Source organism: Trypanosoma melophagium (genome assembly GCF_022059095.1).
Source record: "Trypanosoma melophagium isolate St. Kilda chromosome Unknown ctg8segment1, whole genome shotgun sequence".
Classification (NCBI taxonomy): Eukaryota; Euglenozoa; class Kinetoplastea; order Trypanosomatida; family Trypanosomatidae; genus Trypanosoma; species Trypanosoma melophagium.
The window spans coordinates 24056-49344 of NW_027125193.1; the positions used below are offsets into that span (position 1 = coordinate 24056).

Sequence of the window (25289 nt, forward strand, 5' to 3'; positions counted from 1 at the left end):
TCCTTTTTTTTGTTCTCTACTTATTAGTATCTTCTTAATGTGGTGCTGCTCTGTGACTTATCTGTCTCTTGTGTTATTATTTTTTATTATCAGTTTTGGAGTTTTTTTCTGGGTACAATCTTTTTTTTGTTTCGCTAGCTTCATTTTCTTTCAGTTGATGGTGTAGACTACGCATCTAGAGGTCAATAAATTAAAACCAGATGAAGGAATATACGTATATCTACGTTTTAAATCCAAGGTTTTTTTTTCGAAGAAATAGACGGCACGAAGAATAAAAATGTATCATCACACATATATTCACATTAAATGTTCTTTTCCAGAATAGCAACACCACGTATATCTGTGGGTGGGTGTAGGAAATACTGTTTATAAACGAGGTTTAAAAAAAAGGGAAAATGGGTTTGTGAAGTCTCACATCTTCTTTCTTGCTTCTACAATAATATCGCTGCTATCTTGCGATTCTGGTAGTACTGTACTGTTTAGAGAGTTCACCAATGAACTTGCATTGCCGTTTTTTTTTTTTTATGAATGTTATCCCCCTCTCTGTGACCTTGTGGAACTCACTGTGAGTGCTTATGTTATGTCTTTGCTATGGCTATCTGTATGTCAGAATTTCTTTGCTGGGGATGGTTTTTGTTTTTCTATTAAAAAAAGAAATCAAAGGGAGTAGTTAAAGATGTTTGGATTCCCAATTTTATTATTATTATTATTATTATTATTATTATTATTATTATTATTATGAGTATTTTCTTTATTTATTGTTTATGTTTTTATGGTTTTGTCTTTCATTTGTTAATATCTCATGCTGCATGTATTATTTCCTTTATTGGTTCTCTATTGTTTCAATGACTTGTTCTTCCATTATTTATTCTCTCACTGTATGCATATTATGACCGAAAGGCACAGAGTTTGCCGAAAAGAACGAAAGAAAAATAAACACACAAACACAAATCCCACCCACCTACCCCACTACCTTTCAAGTGGAAAGTCTGCATTAGCATTTCCAAACAAAAACCACAACAAGAAAAAGAAAGAAAGAAAACTACTATCTCTATCAATCTCATTATCTCTCAACGGATGGCTGCTGTGGAGCCGCTGGGTTTGGAGGGCGGCGGAGGGGCGGCGGTTCTCCTCACGGCGGAGCGGCTGCCGGCGGGGCCCGTCGCCGATGTGATGAGTGTCCCCCTCGACCGTCTCTGCCGCCTCGCCTGGCCTCTTCTTTTCCACCCAACAATTAATACTAATGCTAATAATAATAATAATAATAATAATAATAATAATAATAATAGCAATGGTAATAGTGGAGGAGGAGGGACGACACTCCGCCATGCTCCGGCTGTTCCCCGCGTGGCTTACGCAGACCCGGACGATGCACAACTCGCACGGCTTATAAACGCCACAGTGGCGGAGACCGTCGCCGCCGCCCAGGCACAAAAACAGTGGGGAACACTCACATGCCACACTCTGCGGGCAGTACTGGTGGAGCAGGCACTGCGGGAACTGCGGGATGAGGCCGCCGTTGTACCCGCCACCGCCAGCACATTACACCCACCAACCGTACTATTACCATCATCCACACCGCCAACACCATTATCTGCGGCAACCGCTACGGGAACGGGTCAGAAAGGGCTACCGCGAACATCTGATAATAATCTCACTAATGAAGAAACTACCCATATGGATAGCACCACACACAGTGGTGAACGACGTAAGATTGCTTCCGTTTCTTGGGTCCTTGCCTATGTAGCAGGACAACAAGATGAAATGTGGTTATCAGAAAAGGTGGGGGAAATTGTAGAACTAGCAACCTTAGCTCAAAGCGAAGGACAAAAACAACTTGTTTCTACGGTGACATCTTTATCTGTACAAGTACAACAAAATAAAAGAAGTGCACAGGTATTTATTCGTATACTTCAAGAGGTTTTAGGAAGATGGAATGCTACTCCGGATTCTACAGGTGAGAGTGCCATATTTTGTTTCAGTGTTGTTGTACCTATTTTAAATATAACCCGTTTTACAACATTTAATGATACCGATATGATTACAGTAGGACAATTATTATCAAATGTGAATCTTCCTCCACGTGATCGTGACTCAGACAGAGAAGCACTCTCGGTTGCAAGGTTTGTTACAAATTATTCTCTTACTCTGGATGTTGAACTGGATAGTGGACAAGTTCTTTCTACATCATTACCTCCATCACCATTAGCCATGCCACCACCATCGCCTCTAGTATCTCCAGGATTACGTTCATTTGCAGCAGAACCCCCTGTTCTTGAAGGATTACGACGAACAAAAGATTATAGTACTCATATCCATGATCCTATCATGACAACGGAGATATTTTTACAAGCCCCACAGGCAGGAAAAGTAAGTATATCTGTTCGTCGAGCATCAAGTTGTGAGGGTGTTCAATTAGTACTTATTCCACGCCTCTCTGTTGACGATGTAGCACATAATAATAATAATAATAATAATAATAATAATAATAATAATAATAATAATAATAATAATAATAATAATAATAATAATAATAATAATAATAATAATAATAATAATAATAATAATAATAATGAGGATCATAGTGTTTCTGATAAAGATAAAAATGATGGTATTGATGGAAGTAAACATGTAATTGAACCAGTGTGGTTTGAACCACGTGAAGGTGAGACGCATATGCTTAATGCTCCTTGTGATTGTATGTTGCGGTATATGCGAAACACCGATAGTAGTCCTATAGCAACTTCATTCGAAGCAGATGTACGTGTTGAAACTACTTTACAGGTAGATGGTAGATGGGTGGTAGAGTTTCGAAACACATTAAGCACTCTTCAACTAGATATTGCTTCTTTTCTTCTTCAAAAGGTAAAAAATGATGTTGTAAAGGGGGAAATTCGTGTACGAGATGAATCTTTGATTCTGTTCCGTAACGGTCTACGTAATCAACCTCGATTGGGTGAGGCTCCACGATTTGTGATTGACCTTTTAAAAATTGATGATGCAACCTTATGCAAACGAGTACCTTGTAGACAATCCGATGTTCGAGCTGTGCGTGCGGCATTAACTCTTATTGCTACTTTTCTTGATTACTGTGAACCTGATCAACTTTCTTGGGAATCACGTATTTGGATGGATGCAGTTAAACGTGTAGCTTTAGCAAGTTCATTGCTTGGGAAAAATACAGATATTAGTAAAATGGTTACCTTTGTTCTTGATCACGTGGAACTGTGTCGTTTAACAATGACTCAAATTGTAGAAGGAACTATTAGTCTTTTAACTTGTAATATTTCAGTATCTGAAATACAAGCAATGTTAGCAACTCAACGTTCACGAGCAGAACTCTGTATTCTTGCCCTTAACCTCTTGTTACAAGCAAAAAATAATTTTGTACCAGGAGATATGTTTCGAGTGGCATGTTTATTACGTGAAGTTGTAATGTATGAAGGTGCTCATTATTTGCTACGTTTTCAAGGATGTGGGGAATTGTTAGAAAAAGAAATTCGTACATTAGTGCACAAACTTTTAACTGCTTTATTTACGGCATTACGACGTCTTATGTCATTACCAGAAGGAGAACGAAGAAAACATGGTCCACACCATTTTCTTTGGGATGCTGATGAGTTTGGACCTTTTGCACTTGTTACACTATCACTAATTGCTTCTCCGTTGGATGTACAGGATGTTGAATTTATTCAGTATAAAATTGTAAGTCAAGTAGAAAGTCTGCTTCCAAATTTTACGGATTTTAGCCCCACCGCATCATTTAAAGTAAATGATGTAGAAGAAAGTACGATGTTGGAGTTTCTGAGAACTTTTATTGATGATAATAAGACTAGTAATACCAGTACCAATACCAATACCAATAGTATCAATAACAATACTAATACCAGTAATAACAGTATGGATGATAGGGACAATAATGACACAAACAATGCAAGTCATTCTTTTATTGGTCTTACAATGAATGGTGCTACAGAACGGGGAGTTGGAAAGTGGATGCCTACAGAACGAGAACGAATATGTAGTACTTCTACACCATTCTATACACCAGCATTACAGGTATCATCTCCATGCTCAGATGCACCTGCACCTAATATCTCTTTATCAAATTGTGCGGCAGATATTAATTTGGTAATTACACCACCACCAGATCTTGTTATAGGACTTGCCTCTGAGCAACATAAGAGTTTAACTAGTGAAAAAATTCAAAATGATCCAGAAGGTTTTTATTTATTTCCTAAAGATGGAACTTTACATCATTCAGGGCGACAAATTAATTTATCACCACTTTCTCAAGGTGATACCATTACCTTTTGCTTCTTCTTTTCTCCAAAGACATCTACGCGGATATTAAGATTGCTTTTAAATGGTACCCGTATTGCTGAATTTCTAGCACCACAAAAGCGACTTTTTCTTATTGCAGGTGTTATGGATTCTTCTTCTTCGTCTTTACGTCCTAATGCATTTTATATCATGTTTCGATCTGAAAAGGAAATTATAATTTCTACTTTTCCCATGTCATTTGGTAATGAGGGAATTACTGAAGGTTTACCTACACGTCATACGATATCAATGTTTGCAACACTTGTTTTTTATTATATGATATCTTTTTGCACACGTCGTCTTTCATATGTTCGTAGAACCATGGTAACTGGAACTTCCTCTCAAGCTATTTCACCAACATTTTCAAGTAATCGAGCCAATGCTGCTAAAAATATTGCTCAATCTGAAGAAGTATGGAGAGGATTTGTAGATGGTTGTTGTAATACATTACGACAAAATGTTGAAAGTCTTATAGACTCTATTCAACATTTACCATTACTTTCAGAAATTGATAATGTAACACAACGTGTAAAACGTAATGCCGCTTTTTTTGTTTATCATCAATTTCTTATGGATTATATCACAATTGTTCGTACAGCTATTAGATGTAATTCATCCCCTGTAGAAATGCTTACTACTTTAGCCAGAGTAGTATGTTGTGAAGAGGTTGGAGAAAGAGAAAGATGTATGGCTTTGACTGCTGTTTGTTCCGTATTACGTGAACCATATCGTGGTTTTGGTGTAGGTGCGTATAATCCTGCACAATTATGGGAATGTTGTCGATTACTTGCACGGCATGTGTTTAAATGGACTTATCAACCAGTCTTTACAACAGAAAGCACTTCACCAGATCTTGGAATTTTTTCCGGTGGAAGACGCATTAAATCCTTTCCACCGCGTAATGATACCGCACACGCCGTTCAGGACACCACCTCCTTTGCCTCACAAGGTATACCAATGGATGGTTCATTAGGCGAGGTGGTTTCCTTTTCGGTGCGATTGCAGCGGGAATATGGATTTGATACACTTGGTCGTTATTACTATGTTGGTGTGGCTTCACCGTATCCCATGTCCACGGCTACAACATTGGTGCGACATCCTGGGGAGAGTCGAGATATGGCGTATTTGTATGCGATTACGGACCATTTTACAGAGATTAAAACGCCTTCCGCACGAGCAGAACTTCCTCGTCATGCTAAAAATTGGATGTCAAGTGAAGAAAGTATTATTTTTGGCTCTGGAGATGTTATTACGGTAAATGTAAATACCAAACTACGTTGTGTATCATTCGAACGAAATGGAATGCCTCTTGGTACCCTTTATACGAATATTCCTTCCATGGTGAGGGTTTTATTTCCGTTTGTAAAACTCTTTAATAGAGATGCTAGTGCTGTATGGATGTATACTCCACGAGAAATAGGTATTCGTGCTCGTTTTGCTATGCGAGAAATGCTTCGTCACTGGGGGTTTGAATTAATTCCACATTTAAAACAAATGATTACATCTAGTGATGTAGTGGCTCTTGAGGTACTTGGATCAGATGGGGATGAAACTTGTTTTTGTTACCGTAATCCACCACGAAGCGGAAATAAAGGATCCCAAAATGTACATCTTGTCAGACAAATAGGGAGAGAAGCGGAAGTTTTGGTAGAAGGAGGATCGAAGAGTATAATGGTTCCTGCAGTTGCATTGGAATTTAACTATGATGTAGTTATTAGTAATGATATGCCGGTAGGATTAGTAGTAGAAGAACTTATACAAGTTGTATCTAGTTTACTAAATTTTACTACAGATACAGAGGGCGTTGGAAAAATTCATATTCAAAATACTAAAATGTTTCTTTCTGCGCTTCGACTTTTATCTGAAGTGGAATTAACAAATGTGAATGCAGTAAATGTGGAAGCACAAGAAAAATTGTTGAAACAACTTATACGTCTTTTAGCTGTACCAAGTACAATCTCCTCTAATAGTATGTACATAATACTTGAAGCATGGAATGAAGTGATGTTGTTACCAGACGATGATGAATTATATATTCCTATCTCTAGTGAGAGAAAAACTTCTAATACAGTAGTGGATATTATAACCAATATATCTGAAAATGAAAATGAGAATAGTGGCAGCAATACCAATAATAACAATAGTAGTACTAGAAGTACTGATGATAAAAAAGATAAAGCTTATAACCATAAGAGTATGCGTAGTGGTATTTGTATTCCTACAGAAGGTACAACTGATTTTTGTTTACGATGCCCATCTTGTGATGAGGAGTGGGGGAATTGCACTAATGAGCAACATACTGCCCCTAGTAGTCTTTGCGATACACTAGATCGTATTTTAAAACGTTTGGGTGTAGCATCACCCTTTACTGGATTCGCATCGGAGTGGTTTTTAACCGAAGAAGGTGTTCAAGTAACACTACGCGTTAATGCAGCTGGTGAAGTAGAAGGCGAAGGTGAGGAACGGCATGGTGTTTTTACGTTTACAGGCAAACATGTTTCCAGTAATGTGGTGAAGGGCCGCTGCGTTTACAAGTGTGCGGAGCATATTTCCATTGGCGAAGATGTAAACGAGGAATGGACCTGTGAAGTGTGTACATTTATCAATTTGCCGGATTCCACACGTTGTGCGATGTGTACAACGGCCCGTCCAGGGGCCACGTGGACGTGTGTTTTGTGCGGTTATGGATTTAATTCGAAGCGAAGTATTATTTGCGTCACTTGCGGGCATCAGCGGGTTGGTGGACCAGACACCGGGCACCGCAGTGAGAGAAAACACGCCTTTTGTGAAGGGTGTAGAAGTCAACGCGATTACTCGAGTTTTCACAGTTTTGATGCACATGTGTTTTGTGAAACGTGTCAGCGATTGACATTGTGGCTACCGGAGGAGAATCACACAATTGTGGTGGAGGCAATACTTGTAGGGGCGGGGGATAAAATGGAGTGGATCATGCGATTTGGAAATGTTAGTTGTATTTATAGTGGACTGCGGAGTTTATCGTATTCCATTGAAGAGATGCAGCGAGTGGCGGAGGCGGCCTCACCAGGCGCGAGTCAACTCACACGATATATTCCCCCACTCGTGCATAATAATAATAATAGTAATACTACTACTACTACTACTACTACTACTACTACTACTACTACTACTACTACTACTAATAATAATAATAATAATAATAATAATAATAATATATCTACATCAAGTAATGAGACATCTGTATCCTCATTGTTAACATTTCCACAACAGGAACAAAAAGAAAGCTATCGTGCGGTTATACCAGCTATGATATTCTTCTGTAGTCGAATCCTTTGTCGTTGGGCACCAAGACTTATTCCTCAAGAGTTTACTAAAATTGAAGTATTACGTTATATTCGTGTGTTGGATGATAGTTGGTTAACAAATTTAGAAAATATTCCTCTAGATGTAGCACGAAGTTTATTTTACTCTTGTTTGTATCTTTTATTTGAGGGAAATTGTAGTGAACAACTTATCAAATCCCTCTATTCTATTGCTCGTATTGTAATGAATAGTTGTACAGAACTTCAAAAACAACGACATTACTTACTATATGCACTTTGTTTAAATACAGTAAAAGGATCAGATAATCGTGAAATACGTGAAGCATGTTATATTTCTCTTAATACATTATTAGAAGAATCATTCGGTCAATATCTTAATGTACGATGTCTTCTAGATATAGTAACTATTACTCCATTTGTAGCAGAACAACAACGACTTATGGTTCATGCTTCGCTTCGTGGTGTAGATGTATCTATTAGTGCAAATGTTACCTTAACAAGTTGGCTTATTGACGCCGTAGAACGTATGGAACGTCGACAATGTTTACCTGCATTATTTGATGAACAATCACTTGATGTATTTCCATATCTTGTAGAATTACCAGATACTCGTATGGGCGAAGGTGGAGAACTTATTGTAGGTCAAGTGCGTGGTAGTGTAGGAGCTCTTACAAGTAAAGGTGGACGTTATTACTATGAAGTTGTACTTCCATCAAACTTTACACATCGAGGTAAAACAGTAGTTATGGGATGGGGTACATTACAGCATGAAGTTCTTAGTAGTGGACGACATGTTGGAAGTGATATTCATTCATGGGGATTTAACTGTCAAGATCGTTTACGTATGTTAACAGGAGAACAAGCTATTTCCACTCCCCGGCCTATTGCAGGAGGAGATGTTGTTGGGGCATTATTAGATTTAGATGCCATGATGATGTGTTGGAGTGTTAATGGAGAAGAACTCATGTGGGTGGCTGTTTCTACACAGGGAAAGGGTGAAGCGATTTATCCATTTGTGAGTGCGGCGATGGATCCCTCAGGGGTTGTTATACGCCTTGGACACACACAGTTTAAACCAGAAGGGTATAAAGATTTTAGTCCCTTCTCACAAGAGGAAGTACGAAGAGAAAGTACTGTAGAACCACAATCGTATGAATTTTATGTACAACTTTGTCATTTGGGAAATGATATTGTAAATTGTGGTTTTACAGTAGATTCTTTATTAGAAACAAAAACATGGGTCGAACATGCAAAAGCAGGTATGCAACAATATCCATTACTTTGTATTGAAGCAGGAAGCTCATTAGAAAAATTACGTCCATATTTTCAACATTTACGAATTATAAATGCATTAGCTGTTAGTGTAGCAAAAAGTCATGATATGTTTCGTAATTCTCCATATTTATTAAGAAGTTATCAAAAAACGCGTCAATTACTATTTTTTACTGCACGTTGGGCTATTGTAGAACGTCAAATTGATCGTCATCTTATTAGAAGTAATACAAGACGTCAACATGTGGTTGTAATTGACCTCAATCGTGCTAAAGCTATGATAGAAGGAAGTGCTACTCTTGACTTTATAACATTATTTAATGGATCTATTACAGGACAGTTATTTAAACAGACAAAAGATGCGGATATTTATCTTGATGCTGTTATGTTTGGTATTACACTTACAGGAGAAGTGGCGGATGATGCTGGTGGTGTTACACGTTCTGTGGTAACCATGATGTGTGATGAGTTAAGTTACCGTGATGAAGATGATGGACGTCGTGCAGAACCCATGTTACCATTTTTTAAACTTACTAATCATAGTACAATTGTAAATGTTGTTCCAAATATGGATTTTTATCATGAATACCCAGAACATCGTCCTTTATTTGTACAATTTTTTACATGGCTTGGTAAATTACTTGGTAATGCTACATTAAGTGGTTATTTAATGTTCTCACTTACATTACCGCGATTGATATGGAAATTTCTTACCTTTGATGAGATTACGGTGGAAGATTACTACAGTGATATTGATGATACTGTAAGAGGGGCATTAAATGATGATGAATTTTTGTTAAATGATGAATTCTTTTACGCTATTCCGGGCATTGAGCGACAGGACGAGAGTGTAACAGAAACTATGGTTATGTTACGATCGAACCGTGTTTTACCCACTATAACTCCCACGAGAAGTTCTGCTGATCTCAATAGTATAGCGGCTACAGATGAACATGAAGAGACGGTAGAAGTGGAATGGCGTAGAAAAGAGGCTGAACGGGCCTTAACACATCAATATGATGAATTACTATTCGCTATGCGATCTGGCATTACCTTTGTTATTCCCCAGCACTCACTTCAGCTAATTCGATGGGATGATTTACAGCAGCGTGTATGCGGAACGCCTGGGGCCACCGCAGAAGATGTTATTGCTTCTCTGGATTGTTCTCTTATTTCGGATGAACTGCGAATAATGTTGATGGATGTTATACGTGGTTGGACATCTAAACAACACTCGCAGTTTTTACTCTTTTGTACTGGACAGAGGCGAATTCCTCTGCGAGAAAAAGTACAGGTCTCTTGTGGTGATAACCCGGATGCTATTCCAACAGCTCACACCTGTTCACCCATATCTCTACTTTTGCAACCATACGCTTCAAGTTCTATCCTGCGCGATAAATTAGAAGTTTGTTTGCGTCATATGTATGAATTTGGTTTTGCGTAACTAGAGAAAAAGGGAAAAAGAAAGAGAGAGGTGATTCTTTAACTGAAAATAAAGGGATGGGGCGAGAGATGATGCAGAGACAAAAAAAAAAGATAGAAAAAAGAAAAGCAAACAGAATCAAATAAGTAAAAGTAATAGATTACAACTTCCTCCTGGTCAATTTCTGCTTCGTTTGAATCCCATACTGCAATATATTGGTAATAATAAAGTGTTTAAATTTTTTATTGTACTTATTGTAATAATAATAATAATAATAATAATAATTATTATTATTATTATTATTGGTATTATTAGTATTGTGAATCGTCGAGTTTATTCCTCTCCTTTTTTTTTCTGGCTTCGTTACGCGATGAGCATCTGAACGCTCTTTCCCTGGCTTTTTCTTTCTTTTTTTTCCATTTATGTGCTTCATATTTGTTATTTGCTACTTTTACTCAAAGATTTTTTCTTGATGTTATTATATTGCAAAAGAAAGAGAAGACACATCACTGCAGTATTACTTTTTTTTTATTCCTGTCTCTTTTTGATTGTGTTTATGCAGGAACTCAATCCATTGCTGTTTTTTTTTCTTTTTGTTATTTGACCGGCGTTTGGTATGTGTTATATGCAGTAGTTCTCTCAGAATTTTTCTTTTAGTGCTGTTCATATATATATATATATATATATTGAAGTATGAAATGCTTTTCTTTTCTTTTTTTCTGTCTTTTTTCACCTTTTTCTTTTCGTTATTTTTCTTTTATTTACTGGAGAGCAGCTGACGTAGTGCTTGCTCCTGTGTCAGGGGAACGGTAGAGAAAACGAAGACAATCAGAAGAAGAGCAGAGCAAAAAAAAAAAAAGAAAACCATTTACAGCCAAGTACACACCTCACATATCAGAGAAAAGCAAAAAAAGGAAAAGGAAAAGAGAAAACTGCCCACAGTCTCTGAAAGTTGAGAGAAAACAAAGAAAAAAACAAAGGTGAAGGGGGAAAAAAAAGAACACCTTTGTTTAGTTCTGTGTTATGACTGAAAATGGTCAAATCGTTTGCCATGCGGTTGTAAATCGCATGGGTGAAATTTTCGGTGAGTTTAGTTTTGAATTCGACCACCGCTATTTCGCAGATAACGTTTCAAACGTTACCAAATGGAACTTGCACATTGATGAGGAAGATATGAGTGGAGAAACGACCGAACTTGTAGATGATGAGATCCCAATTAGCAAAGGCCATAAAGTGATAAAACTACATCCTGGTAAGTATTACCTTGTACGTGTGCGGGTATACTCAGAGAATGTCTCTTTATGGGGACCGTGGTCTGAGACGGTGCGTACCTCCTCGCTACAGAGTGTACGCACGCAAATTAAGGAGATTGGTGAATATTATGTACGTGTGCAATGGGATCGTCCACCACGTGAAACTCTCAATATTGTCGCTGAAAAAGATTCAGAATCCACACAGGAAGTTGCAAATATTTCACAGTTTGAATTGAGACTTTTGCGTGAGAAAGATATGGTACAGGAGTTTCAAGATGCCTTTGCAACGGGAGTACGCACCTACACCGTTCACGGTCTTCTTCCAGGAACGGCGTATATTGTTATGACTCGCTACAAAACACTGATAAACACGATGAATAACTGGAAAGAAATTGGACGTTTTTACACTCGACCGGCTAATATTATCTCACTTCTTACCCGTGGTGAAAATGCTATTACGGTGGGATGGATATTGGGTCCAAGTCCGGTGGATGCGGTGGGGTATGTTGTGCCCGACACCGCCGCTCACCGCTATGAAGTTTCCATTGAAGCTGAAGATGTTACGATAGATCCTGTTGAATTACCCGAATATCAGCATTCCTACCGCATTGATGGACTAACACCAGGTACTATGTATAGTTTCTATGTACGTAGTTTAACGATTGAGGGACGATGGGGAAATCGCTCTGGTCCTTTTAGAGTAAGAACCGCCTGCGTACCTGAACTTTCAGTTGTTGCTTCAGGTGAAACCTTTCTCTCATTTACATGGATGCGTGAAAGAGATGAAACAAATGAGTCAAAGGTTGAATTTTGCCTTAAAAATACTTCTTCTGCTTACAAACAAGAAGATATAGTAGAAATTGGTCCTCGTGAAGAAGATAAGGTAATTCACTTACAAGGACTTACAGCTGGAACAGAGTATAGTATGTCTATACGTGTCTTTTTACAAGAAGAATGGGGTCTTTGGACAGAACCACGTTTTTTTCGTACCCAATCAAAAGTTTCCTTAACTTTCTTAGAACGTGGTGAAGACTTTTTTACTCTCGCCTTTGAGACTTCAGCTACTGAAAGAGGCAGTGTACGGTTTAATGTGGTTGTGATGGAAGTAGGAAAAAATGGAGAACGTGTTGCCGTACTAGATGATGAGATTGTGCGTGGACCAGATGATCCGGGATTTCGCGTAGACTTTCTACAGGCGGATACTGTATATGAAGTGAAATGTCGGGCCTGGCAGTATAATCGTGTAGCAGGATTTGAGGGATGGGGAGAATTTACAACACCTGTACAAACACGAACACTTCAACATTTGGTCTTACACGTTTGGGATATTGGTGAAGACTTTGCACAATTACAGTGGCGTAGAGGACTGTCGGAAGCTACACTGTTAACGGCAGATCAGAAACAACAAGACAAACAACAACAACAACAACAATGGCCAGATCTTAAATATGAAGTTGTGGTAGGATGTCTTGATACAGGAGAAGATGAAATTATTCATCAACGTGTTTTACAAACCAATTTTACTATTACAAATCTTCGACCAGCTACTACTTATGTTGTTTCCGTTCGTGCATGCAATGAACTTGATCAATGGGGTTTATGGAGTAAAGTAACCTTACGTACATTAGCTTCCATTGTAACATCAATTCATGAAATTGGTGAAGATTTTGCACGACTGATGTGGCAAAGACAAAATATAGATGAAGTAGGAACTTTAAAAAGTAGTAATGGAAGTAGTGGAAGTACGGTTGTTGATTCGTCATTAACTACAGCTGATATGTTTGTATCTAAATATGCTGTTTTTGTTTTTAGCCGTGAAGATGGTGAGTCTACTCCAAGTTGTTTAAGTGGATATCATATGGGAGGGAATGCAGATGTCGCTCGCTATGAAACCGTTTCAAGTGAACATACTTCTCTTCGTGTTAATGAACTTTTACCAGATCGTGAATATATAGCGGTTGTACGTGCATCAACAGCAACGGGTAAATGGGGATTATGGAGTCGTCCAATACGTTTTCGTTCTAATCCACAATTTCGAATACCTGTTAATAATCTTACTATTGGTGAAAATTATGTGAACCTTGTTTGGAGTCGTGATGCACATCCAATGATTGACAAGGATGTATTTGTTGGAGATCTTGCTGTTACTGGTCAACAATTACGTATTCACGGTGTGGATACACCATACTCTAAAGATCATACACTTCCTGCAGATATGCGCGAGTTAAAAATATATGGTTTATCACCCGCTACTGCCTATACCATACAAATTCGTGTTTGTGGAAAAAGTGGTAATTGGGGTCGTTGGAGTACTCCTGTACATATTCTTACACGTGATACGATTGTAACAAAATCTGTGGAAGTAGCAGAAGATTATGCTATTATTGCCTGGGAACGTCGAAAGGTTATAAATCCAAAAAATTATCCAACAGGTCGTGGTGTTGTTACTTCTTATCATTTACGTGTATATAATGCTTCAGGTGTTCACTCTGAAGTATTTCTTGGTGATGGGGATTCTCCCTATCGTATTGGAAATTTATCTCCAGATACGTATTACTGTGTTGAGATGAAGGCTAATTATAATGATGAAGAATGGGGATTATGGAGTACCCCACTTTGGTACTTAACGATGAAAAGTTTGGAAATTCAAACTAAACTTATATCTGAAGAATTTTGCTGTATTGTTATTAAAAGACCTTATCAACAAAAACGACTTCCAGAAGATGATGGTAATCGTACAAGTGATGATCGTAATATTGCTTTTGGACAATTTCGTTCAAATCTTATGTTATGTGTCACATCACCTATTCTTACTTCTTCTCCACACGCCACTACTGGTTACACAAGATTAAAAAATCAAAATTCATCTCTTCCACCTAATGCAGTAGATCATCGTTTGATTTATCAAACTGAAATTCTTTGTACTACAGATGATACAGAACATACGATTCCAAATTTACGTTCTAATACGGTATATGCAGCTTCTGTGCGATCTAAACTTGAAAATGGTGAATGGAGTATGTGGTCATTACCTTCATTACTTTTTGCTACAGTTCCGGCTACTCAAGTGGAATTTACGGATATTGGAGAGAAATTTGTTACTTTGGAATGGAAACGTAGTCCACAAAGGATTCCATCACAAATAAAAGATCCTTCTGAAGTAAAATGTGGACTTGGTAGTATAAGTGCATCTCGTTTGAAAGTTCGTGAAATTGGTGGAACTTTTCAGAAAATGTATGAATTAAATAATTCTCTTACAACTATGCGACTTGAACATCTTTCTCCAGCAACTACTTATGCGGTTTCTGTACAAACATACAATGATAATTATGAATGGGGTGTTTGGAGTGAAGAAGGAAAAGTTCGTACAAGTCCTGGTATGGATATTGCTGTACAACATATCTCTGAAGATGCTGTATGGGTTGCTTGGTCACGTAAATCAGATGTGGAAGAAGGTATAAATTTTGATACCGCTCTTAACTTGGATGTTGTTCCTAGAGCATATGAAATAAGTATTATTGGAAGTGGAAATTTTATTTTTACTAAAGAAATGGATAGTAATACTCTATTTTTCCGTGGACTTCAACCTGATACCGTATACAGTTTTCAAGTACGAGCTCAATCAACAGAAAATCAAGAATGGGGTTTATGGGCTTCCCAACCTTTTCGTACAAAACCACGTCATCGTGTAACCTTTGGAAATGTTGGTGAACACTTTGTTGTTGTAGAATGGCGACGTCATTTACCTGCTTTACTTGATGAAAGAGATGCAAATACTATTATAGAATCTGAAGATGTAGTGCAACAATTTCGTCTCAAGGTACAACGTGTTGGTGATAAAGTACCTTACATATATGATCTTAGTCCATATATCAGCAATTTTCGTCTTAAAGATTTACAACCATCTGCAGAGTATCGTGTATGGCTTTGTGCTAAAGGTTATGAAGGAGTTTGGGGATTTTGGAATGATGAAGAAAGAGTACGTACACTACCCAAACTAGAATTAGATGTCACAGATATTGGAGAGGATTATGTCGCCGTTTCATGGAAACGTGGAAAATGGATGGGAGAAACAGCAACAGATAGTGGATCAACCGTACGTGAAGTAGATGGGGCTGTAAGTGGATACAGAGTACGAGTATTGGATGCTAAAGGTGTGGAAGTTGTATCACGTTCTATAAGTTTTCATGATACCTCATGTACATTATCACCATTAAAACTCTGTAGTGTCTACTCTGTTGAAGTATCTGCAAAGGACACATATAATGAATGGGGTCTTTGGAGTGATGCTAAACGTTTTGTAACTCTTGAAGCCGTTAATCTTCGTTTATTGCGGGTGGGTGAAACTTTCGCAGAAGTTGAATGGGGACGTCGAAGTGATCTTGCACAAAGAAGACGTCAGCGTCGTGCACGTGATGCGGCTAAACTTGCAGCTGAAGGTGGTGATAAGATGAATCACAGTGGGAAGAGTGTGGATGGTAGTACGAGTAGTGAGTATGACTACGATGAAGAAAAGGAAGATGAAGAAGAACAACATGTAGATGGTCGCCTTAAAGAGATGGAAGAAAATGGAAGGACTGGTATGTTGGATGATACAAAACAATATGAAACTAAACACCCTGGATATCCAACTTTTCTTGATTCTATGGAAAATTCAGAGGAAAGTGAGGATGAAGATGATTATTGTGATTATACAATTGAAGAAGATCAAACATTACTTCGTGGTGATGGAGCTGTATTACAATGGCATTTACGTGTAGAGGGACAACGTGTTTTTGGTGGTCAACCTGGTGTAAATGATTCTGCAGAGTTTTACGCTGATGCGGATGCCTTACAACATATCATTGATTCTCTTTTGCCTTATGCCGTATATACGGTTTCTGTACAGGCACAAGATAAAAGAGGTATGTGGGGACATTGGAGTTCACCGAGACAATTAATTACATATCCATTACTTAAACTTACTGCTGATAATATTACGGAAACTTTTATTCACGTTATATGGAGTAGACCACCTGTTACAATGAGAACATCTGAGGGATTTATTTGTTTTCCACCAGAGACACATATTCATAATTATCAAGTGCATATTGAACCACTTTCAACAGAAGAACCTTTTGATGAACGGGATGAACCACTTGTAAATGGAGCACGTGTATATGAAACTTCACAACCATCACTTCGATTAAGTAATCTTACTCCAGGTGTACGTTATCGTGTGTTGGTACGAGAACAATTAATCAACGCTAATGGAGGTTTTGTACCAGACAATTGGGGTAGTTTTTCAGATGTACAGGTAGTGGAGATGGTACGACCAATGGGAGTAACGCCTGTTGAGATTGGGGAGGATTATTGTCTAGTGGGTTGGCATCGCATACAACGTGAGGCCGGTGAGGTACCTGATATTAGTGTAGTAACAGGTGTAGGAAAAGTGACCGGATATGAATTACGTGCGGTGCGATTAGACAATAGAGCACGAGAACAGTACCGGGGACCATTGGCGTTGGATACGATTGTTTCATTGGAGCCAAGTGCTACTTCATATCATTTGGGAAATCTCGTCAGTAACACCATCTACGCCGTGTGTGTGCGGGCGCAGACAGAAGGCCATTGGGGTCCATGGAGTGCCGTTATGAAGTTTGTATCACAGAGTCGATTAGAAGTTAAAGTACACGCTGTCTTTGAAGATACAGTTCTTTTAAGTTGGAGTAGACCGCTGCCGGTGTGGGCAATGGGACGTAGTCATGCGACGAGTCCAAGTAGTTTCTGTATTGTATCAGACGATCAAGATGCCACCACTACTATAGATCCTCAGACTATGATTAATAGTAGTGAGAATATTACAAATGATAATACTACTACTACTACTACTAATAATAATAATAATACTATTACTAATACTATTACTGATGCTGGTAATGTTGATGTAGATGAGAATGGTACCCCAGAAGATATGCATGAAGATTTGGATGCTGTCTTACTTGGTGACTACTCTGTGGATCGGTATGAATTATACCTTGAAGGGATAACATGTAACATGCGACGTTGTCTTACTCTCTCTAAGGAACAGTTATCTGTGCGTATTACAGGTCTCTTGCATAATCACATTTACTCTGTATGTGTACGCTCGCAGAGTGAAAAATTACATTGGTCCATGTTATCTCGTCGTGAATCTGTACTAACCCTCTCACCCATGTGTGTTGAAGTATCCCATTATACAGAAAATCTAGCGGTAATTCGCTGGTACCGCGCGGCACAGAATGTACTGGAGTATGAGTCACTCTTACATGATCTTCGTGTAGAGGTGGAACGACAATGTGATGAGCGTGAGCGACATGATCTTTTTGAACTTAAACGACGTGTACAGGAGATGGAAGCCTCACAGGAACGGGAAAACTTATCAGACTATTTGGCTGTAAGACGTGAACATAACGTCGCTGTTCGCATGGACGCCGTACATCATTTAAAGGTTGAAAATATTATTCTCGCCGATGCGGAAGTGTCAGGATATCATTTAAAGTTCTATGGAGAAGATTGTCTACCGGTGATTGATGGACTTAATCGTATGCTTCTCCAGGATCCGGCGCAACCGCTAAAATCAGCAACACGCAAACGCAAACAAGACTCCGGAAGAAAAAATAACACATATCCCAATACCAACAGACAACAACAACAACGTCGACGTCAACAACAAGAAGCCGGTATAAATATAGGTGATATAAATGCAAGTAATACAGTTGCCATCACAACAGAGAAAGAATCGGGATTAATAGGGGGAGGAGGTAAAGATGAGAGCCTTTTAAAAGAAGAAACACCCTTGTTAACAGACGTTCAACTTTCTTCTTCTGTTACAGAAGTACTTATGAAAGGTTTAGAACCGTCTAAAACGTTTTCTATAGAATTACGAGCTCGTAATTCTATGAATGATTGGTGTCCATGGAGTCAACGTGAATGTTTTAGAACTATAAATTCCGTTGAACTACATCAGAAACGTTTTGGTGAACACTATATTAACCTTTATTGGCATCGACTACCTGAATCTCTTACACAAACCATTGAGACTCATCATAAGCGTTTACAAGAACTTAATAGTGAGTTTAATTCCATGTCAGCTAAAGATTTGGAGGATAAAAAGAGAGAACTTTCTGAAGAAGAATATAATGTACTTGTGGAACGACTTAAAAATTGGCGTGATTTAAAACGTGAAGTTTCAGAACTTCAGGAAAGATTAGCAAGTGGTCATGGTGGTGTTGTTGTACATGATAAAACACCTGTTAAGGGTTATCAATTACGTATTATTCATGAGAATGGATCATTTATAGATCAATACATTGAAAATAATAATTATGAAAATAGTAAAAGTGAGATAATTAAAGGAAGTGAGAATTATAGGAGTAAAACTAATTATGATACAGATACTGTTCCTTGTGCTTTTACCGTAACAGGATTAACATCTAATACAATGTATAGTGCATTGTTATGTATTGATTATGGATTAGGATGGGGACCATGGACCAATCCATTAAAATTTATGACACAAAATCTCATTCAATTATTAATTACGTACATTTCTGAAGCTTTTGTTGATATTGAGTGGCATCGTGCACCAAATAAAGCATTAAATCCTCTTGATGAAGGTTCCACTTTAACAAGTGATGCCACTTCTATTGAAGGATGTATCTTTCAAGTTCGTATTACACATGAAGATGATGAAAGTGGAGAAACTATTGAAGAATTTCGTACCATGCGTTCTTGTAGTATTTTCCGTATTGACAATTTACTTACGGATACAAAGTATACCTTTGCGGTTCGTGAATGGGATGCTGAAGGTGATTGGGGGCTCTGGAGTACACCAAAGACATGTGTTACACTGCCTGGTATGACGGCATCTGTAGAGGCACTCGGAGAAGATTGGGCAGATGTTTCATGGAGTCGAAAAGAAAGACGTGTGGACTATGATGATGATTTACATGTACTGCAATATGGTGTGGAAGAGGTTTCGTACTATTTAATGGTGCAAGAGTTGGCAGATGATGGTAGGGAAACAGCAGAAGAAGAAGAAGAGGAAAAAGAAAAGGAAAGAGAAGGAGTATGGTTTCCACTGGAAACAACAGATATTAATAGTAATAAATCACCAAAAACGGTTGTAGATGAGATGGAAGGAATATTTACGGCAGAGAGACAATCGCATGGCCCACTTCCGCCGCAAGAACATCCTTTGGAATTTGAAGGTGATCGTGATGGAAGATATTACTTAACACGACGATTTGGGAAAAATATATCAACTTTTAAACTTGAAAATCTTCGACCAGATAAATTCTATAGTCTTCAAGTATTGTCTGAGACAACTGGAGGACAACTTGGAGTATGGAGTAGACAAGAGTACTTACTTACTATGTCTAAGATTAATCTTACGACACAATTTATTGATGAACAATATGTTGATCTTACTTGGAAACGTATGCCTCCTCGACAACATCCTAGACTTCCTATGAATCGAGTATTTACAGGTCAGTATACAACTAAAGCTTATATACTAGAAGTAAATGGTAAAAGTGGTTTTCACGTATTTGAGCGATTAGAAGAAGAAAATAATACCACGTACCATTTGTCTGGTCTATCTTTGAGTTCTTTTTATAAGGCTAGAGTACGTTCTATAAGTGATGAAGATTTACCAAGTTTATGGTCAGATACACTACGTTTTGTAACCCTTAATCCAATTTCAGTACAACCATCACAAATAACAGAACATTCTATTGTACTAGAATGGGGTCGCGAGGAGCAGCGACCTATAAATGAAGAAACAAATGGAGAATATGATCCCACAATATGTGTAGGAAGTCGTAAATGTAGTGGTTATCTTGTTCGTGTTTCTATGGCTGGAGAACAAGCTCGTGGATTTATTCTTGAAAAGAGTTTCCCTGGTGATGTACTAACTTTTAACTTGACCTCTTTAACTCCGAATACCTTGTATATCGTCTCTGTACGTGGATTAAATAATACTGGAGAATGGGGAATGTGGTCAGAAGAACGTTGTATATACACTATGAAACTCATATCACTTGAAGTGGCAACTGTTGGTGAGGACTTTATTCGTGTTCTCTGGACGCGTGAAGCACCGGATGAGTTGCAACTACCCATATCTCCTACGGCTACACCGCGGTATTCAAACAGAAATGAAGACGAATTAACGTGTGAAGATGTTATTCATATGGAGGAAAGTAATACCCACGGCATTAATAATTCCTACACTCTAGCAAACAGTGATCATCAACCAATGACGATCATAACAACAGAAACCGTAACACCAGTAATGCCAATATCAAGAACATTATCAACAGCAACAGCCAATTCTTTACCAATTACTTCATCACCACCACAACATGCATCAACACTAATACCAATGATAGTAACTGGACAAGCAGCATCCGTATCAATAATAGAAGTAACTGGACCACAGCGTAGAGCACGTAGTACGAGTAGAATGCGTTATCCATTATTAGACCGTCCTGAAGTTCGATCTTCTATGTATAATAGTACAAAAACACATGTTATATCATATGCTGTAAGTGTTTTGCGTATTGGAGAAGGAGAAGGATATACTATTGAAGTACCTGGAGATACTACTGTTTTTACCATTCCTTCTTTAATTCCAGATGTGCGTTACTCACTCTCTGTTTGTGCATGTTATGGTAATGGAGAATGGGGTCCTAATAGTGTATGTGTGGTAAGTGGTACAATGAATTTACTTGCAGTAGAATTACGTGGTCTTGGAGAGGATTATTTAACAGCTGCATGGCAACGTTTACCCAATACATATGATGTAAGTTCTGTAAATTTTGGTCGTGTAGAAGAAACTATCAGTTATCAAGTAGCTGTACATGACTTCACTGATGTTCCTTTTGGAGAGGAAGATGTAGAAAATTTACCACCACGATTACAACGCACTTTATGTGTACCAGCTCAAGTAAATTCATGTACTGTGAAAGAGTTACTATCCCACCACCGTTATCGTGTGAGTGTACGGCGATGGTATAAACCGCTGGAATCTTTTCTCACAGTGGGTCGACCTCTAACAGTGGAAACACCTCCTCACTGCGATGATGAACAATTATCGGAGTTGTTACAACGCAGTAGTGCGGCCTGTGGGGCTTGGAGCGATGGAATCTATGATGTTACATTACAGGATATGGTGTGTATGATGGATGAGACGGCGGAGGACTTTTTTGTACTGCGATGGGAGCGAGATCCACGAGTACCACCATTACCGGTGCGTAATCCATTCCCAGTAAAACCAGTGGAGGGATATCATTTACGCATTGATGAGATGACACCCGATGGTACAGCTGTTGATACAAGTTCTACATCTGTTCATATTGATCAACCTTTAAGAGCAGATGAAGTAACGTTTACAGCACAGAATATGCGACCTGATACTGTATATCGTGTAGATGTGAGATGCTGTGTAGATAATGTTTGGGGTAGATGGAGTCGAACTATTTATGTTTTGACGTTACCAAGACTTGTTATTGAAATTCATACTATTGGTGAAGATTATGCATCATTTTCATGGCAACGTCCACGTAGAAGTTTAATACTTCCAGATGGAACAGAAGCTCTTTGTGGTAATGATGACGAAGTTGATAAATTTCATCTTGAAGTAGTTGGTCTACAGTACAGTTTTCATGTAAGCAAAAAATTTAAGGCAACACGTAATACATACCGTGTAAAACAGCTTGAACCAAATACGGTTTATTCTGTATGTGTACGGGCATCAGATACGCGAAGAAATGGATGGGGTCTCTGGAGTGATCGTGTTTTATTTGCTACTCTTAAACCTATGCATCTTATTGTTGGACCCGCCGCTGAGCAATTTGCTACAGTAGAATGGTATCGGGAGGCACAAACGGCGGAGGAGTATAAGGATATTATAGGAGAAGGTATTGCGTTTTCTCCTACTGCGGGTAATCCTTCTGCTCCTCTTCCTATTTGTACTTCTGATACGGATACTGATGCGGTGTCAGGTGTTCCTTCCCCTTCTTCTTCTCCTCCACCTCCACCTACTACTACTACTACAGGTTCTGGATCTGGTTCTGTTGTTTGCGCCGTACAAATTGGTAACCCAGATGTTATTGCATACCATCTTTGTGTCTTTAATAGTCAACACACCCCTGCACTTGCTGTGGTGGATAAACAGTTTCCTAAAGATGTTACAAAATATTCTCTTGGTGGTCTTGAAGCGGATACTCCGTATGTTGTTATTTTACGTGCTTGTAACACAGAGTCAAGATGGGGTCTATGGAGTAAGGAAGGTGTTTTCCGTACACAACGATTATTAGAGTTACATGTAAAAACAGTAGGTGAAATTTACGCAAATTTAGAATGGGAACGTGAAAAAGGTGATCACGCTGATGATGGACGTGTAAGTGGTACTAAAGCAGAACCTATAATGTATCAATTACTTTTAAAGGCAGGAGCAGAAACTATTGAACGTTTAGTTCAACCCAATGAATGTAATTGTACTTCAGATGATTTTAAACGGACTACTTACTTATTGGAAGGACTTAAACCGAATACAAGTTATTTAATGGCATTACAACCAGGATATGAAGAGAATCGTTGGGGTCTATGGACAGCATCTATTGATTTTAAAACTATACCACCTATTAATATTACTATTAATAGTATTGGTGCCGATCGATTAGAGCTATCATTTATTCGTACCCCTGCTGCTGCACCAATTTCATCAGAATCACCACCAGTAGAAGAAGGTAAAGCTGAAATGGAAGGAGGTAATGTTGAACATGTGAATAAAACTAGTACTGTACTTCGTTATCAATTGGTTGTTAGGAAAACAGAAGAAATACTTGTTAATTTTGACAAGGAACGTGAAAGTGATGTTGTTGTTCCTACTGCTGGTAATTCTTGTAGTGCCGTTCCTTCTGCAGCCTACACAGATACTACTCCAGATGCTCTTGCTGATGGTGATAATGCTGAAAGTGGTGGAGATGTTTTTATTGCAACAGATAACGCTATAGATCATACTTCTAATTCTGCGGGAGTCGGGGAAAATATTTCTCATATTGCTGAAACTACTCTTTATGCTACTACTAATGAGGCAGTCAACATAACTGGAGATAATAATAATGTTGCTGCTAATAATTCAGTAACAGCAGTAGACGCAGAAAATTCTACACGTAATGAAGTAGATATTGAAAATGTTTGGCGAAATTCAATTCCCCAATTATTCCCCCGGCGTGAACCTTTTGTATTGGAACGTGAAATTGAAGTGGATAAAGAGGCAGAAGATCCTACCACTTTATGTGAATTGGATGGACTTGATAATTGTACTTGCTATACTATACAAGTTCGGGCAATGGATAATAATGAAATGTGGGGTGCATGGGAAGAAGTAATAGTGGAGACTGCGCCACTTCCACCCCAATCTGTTACCTTACGCCGCGTAAATGCGCAGTTTTGCCTACTCCAATGGGAGGCACCTGATAACCGTTACCTCTACCGCTACGTTGTAGAGCAGGTGAATTATATCCCCACCGACTCTCGTGGTGGGGGCAAATCCAAGACGACGATGGATTGGCGTGTGGTGGACACCGTGGAGGACACCTCCTGCCGTGTTCGATGTACCGCCCCTGGTGGGAAATTGCGATTCCGCGTGAAGGCGACCCGCGCCGGCGGGGATGGTTTGGTCTTCAGTGAGTACTGCGATCCCGTGCGGCTCACGAGCGGGACGCCCCCGGAGCCCGTCCAGCAGCTCCGCGTCTCCACCCTCTCCTCCAGCGGCTTCACCGTCGAGTGGACGCCCTCCCGCTCCGAGCCCACGCGGGGGGCCTCCCGGGCCGCTGCGGCCATCGCCTACCGCATTTATCTCGCCGCGGGCGATCGCGCCCCCATCCTCGCCGCCGCCGTGCGGGGGACCTCACACACCCTCGCCGACCTCGAGCCCGCCACGACGTACACCGTCCAGGTCGTCGCGGAGGGGCCGGACGGCATCAGCTACGGCAATCCAATGCTGCGCGTCGTCACACGACCCGCCGGCGATAACGTTGTGCTGCACCACGTGGACGGACAGCCCCCACTCGCCTTCCCGGTGGAACCACTGGCCTCCACCCGTCGCGCCGTCCTGCCAGAGATCCCATCCGGACGTCCAACACTCGTCCCACAACCACCCACAGTGGGTAAACGTCAGAGCCGGGGAAGAAGTGTCGCCACATCCCACAGCGCCACAGTACCTGCTATACCCACAGCAACAGCGAATGCCGCAAGTTACGAGGGCTCTGTCTCATTCCCACGTACAAACTCAGGTCCACCCACAAGAAGCTCCAGCTTTAAGCAAAAGAAAAACGACCGACTCCCATTGCTAAAGAAAAAACGGTAAGGGAGAGAGAGAGTTTGTGTGTGTGATAGGATTATTTCTTTTTTTTTTCTTGGAAAAAAAAGAAAGAAGGGGGGCGATAGTGGTTTTGCTGAACTATCCCCCTTTTTTGAAAAAAAAAGGTTATTTTCTTTTTTACAGAGTGTATCTCTCTTGGCTTCATCATCCTTTGACTTCTTCTACCTTTTTTGTTTCTCACTATTCCTTAAAGCACTCTGTGCACTGCTGTATCTGAAGAAAATGAAGGAAACGAAAAAAGAAGAAAAAAAATGGAGTGACTGAAAGGATCAGTAATGTAGAGAACAAGATATGGGGGAAAAAAA

At 39.2% G+C, this 25289-nt stretch overlaps 2 protein-coding genes across 2 annotated transcripts; both read left to right on the plus strand.

Annotated features, from left to right (window-relative positions):
• Positions 1 to 1077: 1077 nt before the first annotated feature.
• Positions 1078 to 10341, plus strand: LSM04_003100 (SPRY domain; the record flags this gene model as incomplete). The annotated part of the gene is made up of 1 exon (XM_067338808.1): positions 1078 to 10341. One exon carries the CDS (start codon positions 1078 to 1080, stop codon positions 10339 to 10341), a length of 9264 nt encoding a protein of 3087 aa, XP_067185950.1.
• A 1002-nt stretch (positions 10342 to 11343) lies between these two features.
• On the plus strand, positions 11344 to 24969 carry LSM04_006538 (uncharacterized protein; the record flags this gene model as incomplete). Its single annotated transcript, XM_067338809.1, has 1 exon — positions 11344 to 24969. The coding sequence occupies one exon, from the start codon at positions 11344 to 11346 to the stop codon at positions 24967 to 24969; it is 13626 nt and encodes a 4541-aa protein (XP_067185973.1).
• Between the last annotated feature and the right edge of the window lie 320 nt (positions 24970 to 25289).